This window comes from Bombus fervidus, chromosome 3 (genome assembly GCF_041682495.2).
Source record: "Bombus fervidus isolate BK054 chromosome 3, iyBomFerv1, whole genome shotgun sequence".
Taxonomy (NCBI): domain Eukaryota; kingdom Metazoa; phylum Arthropoda; class Insecta; order Hymenoptera; family Apidae; genus Bombus; species Bombus fervidus.
The window spans coordinates 5,405,718-5,414,675 of NC_091519.1; the positions used below are offsets into that span (position 1 = coordinate 5,405,718).

An 8,958-nucleotide genomic window follows, 5' to 3' on the forward strand; every position below is an offset into this window, starting at 1 on the left:
GGCATAAATTCCTTGAATACACATAAATGGCATATGCTATTGCTTTTATAGATTTACGTTATTTTGATATAAATTTGTTACGTACGTAATCTACTCAATTCGCTAAAAAGTTGTTTTGCACAGTGGTTACAAAAAGTACCCGCACATATTGAATAAAACGCTTTTTTATGAGCCTTCTACATTTTATTTTCATAATATCAAATTCTTATCCTTCTATGAATGTACTTCTAAATGATATGAAATTTAACAAATGTACCTGGTTTTAATGAAGTAAGATACAAATTCAGTAATAAGTAAAATACTGTGCAAATACTTTTTGTGGTCAATGTATATGAGAGATTATTTGAATGCATACGATGTTTCCAAGTTAATGTTGCTTGTGATAAATATAAAATATTTTTTTAATATAAATAGATAAATGTCTCAAGAAAAGTATTCCTAAATCAGCAAACGTAAAATATAAAGAGTTATCAGCATTTCATCTCTTAGAAAAGACAATCAAGGAATGCAGTAGTTTATTATAGTATTCCATTTTTAATGGTTAAATAGTTGCTAGCTTGTGTTTATAGGAAATATCTGGCAGTATATATACATATGTATAATGTGTATAAATATAAAAGCATTTAAATATACATCTTTGATGATAAATAATAGAAAAAGAAATAAATATTGCTAGTGGCAAAAAATGAATTATTTGAAATAAAAGAATTAATGATAGTTTAGAAAAAAACTAATTTAATAAAAAACTATATATATGTATATAATTTAACATTACCGCTTAAAGCTTTTTATGTCGTTATATTTTTCTCATAAATTAAGCATTTTTAATTGCAATGTTTCGATATACTACAGCTTTCATTGCGTGTAATGGCATAAATTGTTACTTTAAGCTTTAATCAAATGAATTCGTACCAAGATAGAGATCGTTCGATACAGAGTCGTAAAATTGGCCAATGATTATTAAATTGATCGTTGTCTTGCGTGATAATGATTACAGTAGTTTAGCTGCCAAAAATCCACCTCTCTTCCCTCTATCCTCCCTCTAAGTCGTTTCTTTGCCACTGTTCTTTCGGAGAGGGGCATTCTTCTTTTACTTAAAGGGAAGACCGGTGGGAAGGCAAGGAAAATCTTATAAGCTAAAATAAAAGCGAAACAAGGCAAAGTCCGCGGGAGTATTTTTTTCAGTCTCAAGAAGTGCTTAGTGGAGTGACTATCGTATCACAGGTATTATCTTCTCAAATATTGTAACACGTTTTATTGTATAATTGACAAACTGAAATTACAAGTGAGGTAATGATAATCTATTGTGAAATCGTCCGAAAGTGAAGTCACATTTTGTTTTATGTGCAATAAATCAAGTAGAAAGATAAAAGAAGAGCAACGTAATATTTTGTTGAAAGTGATATTGCCGTGATATTGTCGTATAAATCCTTTAATAAGTTTGAATTTGAATGTTGACAGCTAATGTTGACCGATAGACTGGATAGTAACTTTTGCTAAGCTTAGTGAAATTTTATTAGTTTAATAAAACTATAAAAACAATTTTATGAAAAGTTAATCGATTGCCTTTAATATTTATTTATTGATATCTTATTTGCTTTTTTGGACCTTGGGGGTTTTGGTTTTTATATCCTTATATCTACTTCTCTCTACTCGTTAGTATAAATATATCATACATATAAACTTAAGACCTAGTATCTATCGTATCTATTTATAAATATATTGGGTTGTAACATAAATAGGTTCGGTCAAATAAAGAAAAATATTGAGTTTAACTGAACTTACTTATATTACAACCTAATAATTATCAGATTTAAGATCTGAAGTACAGCTGAATCTGTTTATCTCTTATTACCAAATACTAAATATATTTATTTTTGGTATGCACTGTCTCCTGCTTTCCTATCAGAGCACTTTGGTTTATGTGATTTTTTCTCTATCTTTTGTTTGTTCTCTTTTCCTCTTCTCCTTGCCGTGTTTCTTTCCTCACACTCCTACCCCACATTTCCTTTATTTTCCTTTTTACTCTTTTCGTCCAGTTCTTCCCTACCTTTTCCTCCAATACTGTCTTTGTTTCTCCTCTTCCTGCTTCCATTTCCTTACGTCTGTTTCTTGAATGTTTTCACACTGCACATTGCACTTTTAATATTTACACTACATATTTAGTCTTTTGTAGCTATTTTTATTTCGAAAGTTTGTATATTACTTGCGAATAATTGGGAATGTATTAAGCTATTAAAAATTGAATTTGCTTTTTCATACATGTATGATTATATCGTAATACATATGGGAATTATATCAAAATCATGATATAATTGACATAATTGATTTAATTAGATTGTCGATAAATAAAGCATTCTGTTATAATAAATAGGAATCGATGTCACAATCAAACAGTTTGTTGTACTTTAACGTGACCTGCTTTCATTCGTTAAATATATCTCATTAGCTAAATATATCAATCGAGAGTACTAGTTGTAACATCTACTTAGAAAGAAGGTTACCAAACATTGATAAGTGTTTAAAATATGCGAGCGAGTCTTTGAAATGAATGAGATCCGCTAGATCTTTCTATAAACTATCAGTTATATATATATATATAGAACAATAATATGTTCAACCAATATAAATAAAAAATATAATTAATATTTCTTTTTCTTTCGAATAAACCTAAACATTTCGGTTGTTGACTCATATATACATATATAAGTATAACGATACATACATCTATAAAATCAAAATAATATACATAATTTCACTGTATAAAAAAAGAATTTAGAAGAAAAAGAGAAAAAATTGTTGGTATATCTCAGTTTACTTTTGACAGACGTGAACAAATATGTGGGCAGATGAGGAAGCAGCGCCATGGGATATCGAAGAAACCCCAGCGGAAGAAGCTCCTGAAGCATCTGCAGAATCAGCCGCCCCAGCTGGTGAAGCAGCGACTGGAGAAAAACCAAAAATCAAATTAGAAAAAATTGAACCACCGCACTATAATCACCATTGGGTTCGCCCTCTCTTCCTTAATTACGCGTATCTTTATGAGTATAGGTATGGGTTTTTAATGTAACTCAATTAATTAATATTTCACATTTTATTAATAAAGTCCTACATTACAAGTAGTCATTTAAAAATTGAAATATCAATATTTTTAAAGTTATGAATTTTTTAAATTACTTTAAATATAGAATTAATTTTCATAAAGTATTTAAAAAAAAATTGACTAATTTTAATTACGATTACAAAACTATTTACTTTTCTCTTTTTACAATTGAAGAGTCTGCAACAATAAGAGGGTATCTCAATGTTTAAGTTGTCTTTATTGGATGAGAAAGGGAGGTATGACTATGAATATTGGTCGATTATGATTTTATAGCAAGTTTGGAAATATAGTAATTTAGAATATAGTAAAATATAGTAAATACAGTAATTTCATTGAGTTGGTTCTTGGTGGTTTACTATATTATAATCTTATATATTATAAATTATTGATAAGTGGAGTTGTCTTTTTATTTCAGCGGCTCCTTCAATTGTAATGTCAAATTGAGGTTGGAATCAAATAGGTACCGTGAATATATCCAACGAATTTAATTCAGCTACTGAAAATAGTTTCACTATTTTATTAGGAGAACAGATACTATTGAGATTTCAATATTTATTTAATAAAAATAAACTAGTGAATAGTATTTAATATTATACAATTTGTTTGTATTAATTCGCCACCAGTCATCAGAATTTAAACATAGGGGTGCACAAAAAATGCATAAAATAGTTTTAGAGAAGATTTATAATATATCTAGAATAATTCTTCTAATTTAAAAGTTGCTATAATTTTAATTATTGAAAAAGATATTTCATAAATTCTTTTAATGTAAATGATGACAATAATTGTAATAATTGTAATTGTAATACTATAAGTATATTTCTATGAATTTTCGATTCTTTTTTTCTTCAGAAAAAATTATTACAACGATGTCATTGATTATCTGAACCAACGGGAGAAAGGCATATTTCGAGAACCTCCCAGAGCACAAGAGTGGGCTGAACGAGCAATGAGGACTTACGACGAAAAGAATACCGACAAGAGTTTCAAACGATCTGCAGATATGAAATATATAATTAATATGAGACATGAACCTAGATATTACAGTTACCATACTCGAGCATATTATAGTTTGAAATATCAGAAAATTTTGTAAATTATTTTTTGATAATAAAGTTATATAACTTAATGATATATTGGCAGAATTGACATATGCAGCATAGATGTAAAGTACACTACAGTCGTTTTTATCTATATGAAATTTATAATACCAAATTTTTAATAATATTAATTATTTATCCAAACGTATCTACATATTTTTCACGAATATTAATACCAATTTTATGCATTGACTATTTTCTAAATGGATTTTCTTACTACAAAAATAAGCTAGAGGAATATTTCTCATTTCTTCAACTAATAAATAAACCATAATAAACCAGAAGTCATTATCTATATTTAATTTCACAGAAAATTTAAATCTCTATCTCTTAATTTTGTATAAAGATTGTATTGTGCTAAGTACACAGATTGTGTCATTAAGAAACACTGTAAAAAAAAAAGGTACATTTTGTCCTATTTAAAATGTATAACTTCCTTCATTATTCTGTTATATGACCACTTAATTTTTTTTAGTAACTCATACTTATACGTATACATATTATATACCTACTTACATCATATGCATATCCGTATTTACGTATAATATACACATATGTATAAGCTATGTATTATATCTAAACATCAAATTCTGCATACACCTATTACAATGTATGTATGTATGTATGTATGTATGTATGTCATCGCAATATCGTTATAAAGTAAATGTAACTACATATACATATTTTGAATCAATGAGATATGTCTAATATAGATTCAAACCTTTGCAAATGAATTTTGATATTGTAGAAACTTTTCAGTATATAGATAAATCTCAGAATAATGCCAAATTTCGACCAAAAATTCCTGTCGTTTCCCAAGAAATTCGGTCTTAAAAATTTTTTGAAAATTTATTATATTCAGACCACTGTTTGTAAAAAGACTTTCGCATTCTCATTCATTATGATTTTCTAATGAAAAAATGTTATTTCATAGTTATGTTTTTCAACCATTTTCTTTGATTACATGTGATATACTTCATGATGTTTATTAAAACTACAAATGTTTGTGAAAACAACATTTTCTTGTGGTTTATATATGTTTTATTGAAATATTAATATTAAATAATATGGGTACATTTTATATAACATACAATAATAATTTAAAATATTCACTGAATTTTTTTAAAACGAAACACTTTTCTTTTTATTTGAAAATTTCTTGTTTAACGGTAGCAATGCAATGGTATTTAATGGATTTGCAATTTCATTTGGTTCTATTATCGAGTTGATTTTGTCTCTTCTTGATTTTATAGGTTGTGGCATACACGATTCTATATCAATATTGGGGACTTTTATAAATTTTATGGTTTTCGGCTGTGGTTTTTCTGAGAAAATTTCCATATTAGAAAATTTTTTTAATCTGGTGTCATCGCAGGTATCTGTATTATCGAATTTTATCGCATGTTGTTGAAAAGCAATATCCGCTTGTTCGAGAGTATTCCTAGCTTTCTCGATTTCAACATTTAAATCGATAACATCGAAGATACGATCCTGCAAAGATAAGTAATAGCATAAATTTATGAAATTTTATAATATCGTTATTCAATGAAATTTATACAAATTTATAAACAGATTTTCATATATTACTCATTTATTCATTCAAAATAAAAGATTCAACGGTATTATATATTGTATATGAGATGATTTTAAGGTGATTCTATATCTGAGTGGATGGAGATTTGTTTAAAAAATATATTGCCAAATTGACCTTGATTTTTAAATTTAATTGAAATTCAATCGATCTTATTTATATTATGTAAATAATATAACCTGCATATCTCTTCGTTTACGCCTCATTTCGGCCAGATCTTCGGTAAACGCAGCGGCCGCACGCTCCTTGTAACGCCGTTGGCTGACGACAAAAGAATCTTCAAAATCGTCTTCGATTCCTCGCCCAGATATATAACGCAAGTCATCGAGCAATTCATTGCGGTATCCAGATACATTGTGAGAATCTAAAGTATTTGAATGATAATATTAGACAACTTGACATCAAATAACATATTTTATAATTAATTTATAGTTAATAAATGGTATATGTATAATAGTATGATAAAAACTATAGCTTTTGAAGAAAATATTTTTAAAAACTTTAGTTGAAAATTTTACACGTGGAGAGAAATCAAAAATGTAGAATGAAATTTTTTCGTTTTAAGTCTAGTTTTCGAGAAAATCGAATTTGAAAAGACAGATACGCGTTTACTAGACTAATTCTTGAAATACCCCTAAACACGTCATATTTAACTTTTTACAAAATAGCACCGTAGATTTTTTATTTATTTTCGTATGCAGAATAATAGCCTGTTGATCGCTTATTTATTTCTTTCTAATCGCAAATTCATATATGCATACTTGATAAGTTTTTAACTTTGATTGTTTTGAAAATGCCCTTAAGTTTCTTCAATTCCTTTATAAAATTAAGTAAGAAATACCTTTTTCATAATAAATTTTTGCATTTTTCGTAAATACTTTCATATTATTTATATTATAGTAGAAATCTATATACCCTTTCTCGTGTTTGATCTTTACAGAGTTATTTATTATAATTTAATTTACACAGGAAACAATGGTTACTTAACATGAACTTAATGCAGTAATATGATATAACTATGTCAACTAACAACTCAGAAACTTACAATAATTTGTCCACTCATGGTGCACAACTTTAGCACAACTTTAGCACAACTTTAGCACAATTTTAGCACAATTTTAGTTTAATGACTCGTAGTGGAGCTTCTTCTACAGTACTCCGTGCAAGACTGGTTAGAACTGTTCTTCTGACTGACGAACGGCTGCCTTTTATACTACGATTTTGGTATACCTAACACACACAAAGATGTGGATGACCCATGCTCAGGTACACCATTTTTAATTACCCCGTATTGTAAAGGATCACGGATATATGGTCAGCACTTATATTGTTTTGTACTTGAAGTACATTGGGATTTCCCTAATACTACAATATATTATTTATGACATGTACAACATTACAATTGCACTACCTGGATTTGCTTCCTTCTTATAGTCGTAAATCTCAACCTTAGCGTATGATTGCTTCGTGTCTAGTTACTGGGTAAATTAATATTGATTAATTTGTATATCGAAAGCAAATAAATGAATATTATGTTCTATTCGATACGATATTTATATACGATAGATTATTTTGCATGAGTATATGATTATTCGAATAGCTAGTATCGACCAACTTTTATCGTCATTGACAAAATACAGTGGCTCACGAAAGTATTCGAATGTCCTTCAAAACAGAATAATATTTTTTAAACTAGATCAAAGATTTGAATTTTTTTGAGAAGTTAGAAAGATTATGTAGTTGATTAGATGACATGTGCCGTTACGTCCGATGACTCTCTATACAAACCAGACTCCATATTTCGGGCAAAATGGTCACTTGATGTGTTTATTGCCGACTCTCAATAATCTTAAGGACCGATTATAAATCTTAGCATTTTCATAATTAAGGTCCTTAAGACCATACAAGTATCTTTAAAGTTGAAGTATTTGAAGTATTCCTTATATTTATTGTCCAGTCCGAGAAAACACAGGAAAGCGGATTTTTGGACCCTTTTCTTATCCGATTTGCAGCAATGACCAGTCAACATCTTGACTGGTTTTCCGTTCTTTGATTAGTCATCTAAACACTTAGTCAAATCGAACGGGGAGATCTCCCTTTTTGACTTTGGCAACGCGTTTTCTTTTTTTTGTTGTTGTTATTATTAATTATTGTTTACCTGGAATTGTTCCCAATTAATTGCGCCACTTTATACTTTATTTTTATAAGTACAGTATATAATAAAATATATCAATTTAGTGGCGTTAAAATTAACACGTTGAATGCCACGCTAGTTTTACAGGAATTGCTCACGGCGCCACGATGAAATTTGTATTATGCGATACATATAATGTTGAAATATTACTTACAAGAGATATGTTACGGTGTATAATCATCATTAATGAATTTATCTCACTGAGGTCACCGGTGACCTCTGTGGCGCTGAAGTGCGATTTCGCGTGATTCACTTATTTTTTGCAATTATCAATTATCTCATGTTGTTTCTTCACGTTGCTAAATAACTATTCTACGTTGTTATGTCCAGGGACCTACCATAAACCATAATCCATCCCTCGGTCATACTTGTTCGGACCCGCAATAGGCCTGAAAAACCATTATGGGATTTAGCACCTATTACTTTACTGTTAAGGCCCTTAATTGCCATCAAACATCTTTCAAGTCGAAACTTTCCTTAGGATTATTGTTCCTTAAGGTAAAACACGAAAAAGCAGATTTTTCTCATGTTTAACAGCCACTGATGGGGAGTGAACATAATAGATTTATATTTCATGTATAAATAAAACTATTTTTACATGTTTTATACTGCATTAACTTCGTTACACCACTGTAGTAACGATGGAAATAATAACAAATTTATTACTATTGACATTTGTTCAAATTATGTGTTTCTACAAATCTTGGCGCGCCGGTCACCGGTGGCCCTCGTGGCATTCAACGTGTTAATTAAAAAGTTACGCTATTAGTTATGACTAAATAAAATTATAATCGAAAGATACTACACTGCAAAAAAATATTAAAATGCATTATAAATTTTTAATTTTACGTTCAAGTCGTGTTATTTATCTTTAGTCATCTTTAATGATCTTAATTTTACCTATTTTTTTAATACTTTTAATATATACTTTTAATTTGATATTTTGTATAAACAATATGTGAAATCGTTA

General features: G+C 28.7%; 2 protein-coding genes across 2 annotated transcripts; one reads left to right on the forward strand and one right to left on the reverse strand.

The window, feature by feature from the left end:
- The first annotated feature begins 1,064 nt into the window (after positions 1-1,064).
- Fln (flightin) lies at positions 1,065-4,232 on the forward strand. Its single transcript, XM_071999590.1, has 3 exons — positions 1,065-1,224; positions 2,828-3,051; positions 3,956-4,232. The coding sequence occupies exons 2-3, from the start codon at positions 2,840-2,842 to the stop codon at positions 4,197-4,199; spliced, it is 456 nt and encodes a 151-aa protein (XP_071855691.1). The 5' UTR covers positions 1,065-1,224; positions 2,828-2,839; the 3' UTR covers positions 4,200-4,232.
- Positions 4,233-5,240: 1,008 nt separating this feature from the next.
- Positions 5,241-6,203, reverse strand: LOC139985377 (uncharacterized). Its single transcript, XM_071999781.2, has 2 exons — positions 5,974-6,203; positions 5,241-5,694 (listed from the first exon to the last, which is right to left on the reverse strand). The coding sequence occupies exons 1-2, from the start codon at positions 5,998-6,000 to the stop codon at positions 5,326-5,328; spliced, it is 396 nt and encodes a 131-aa protein (XP_071855882.2). The 5' UTR covers positions 6,001-6,203; the 3' UTR covers positions 5,241-5,325.
- Between the last annotated feature and the right edge of the window lie 2,755 nt (positions 6,204-8,958).

Bases quoted from the DNA above. Each gene is read 5' to 3' on its own strand.
- Fln (XM_071999590.1), top strand. From the start codon at position 2,840: ATGTGGGCAGATGAGGAAGCAGCGCCATGGGATATCGAAGAAACCCCA. The intron at 3,052-3,955 runs GTATGGGTTTTT...TTTTTTCTTCAG, and splicing joins GCGTATCTTTATGAGTATAG to AAAAAATTATTACAACGATG.
- LOC139985377 (XM_071999781.2), bottom strand. From the start codon at position 6,000: ATGAGGCGTAAACGAAGAGATATGCAG. The intron at 5,695-5,973 runs GTTATATTATTT...TTATCTTTGCAG, and splicing joins GTAAACGAAGAGATATGCAG to GATCGTATCTTCGATGTTAT.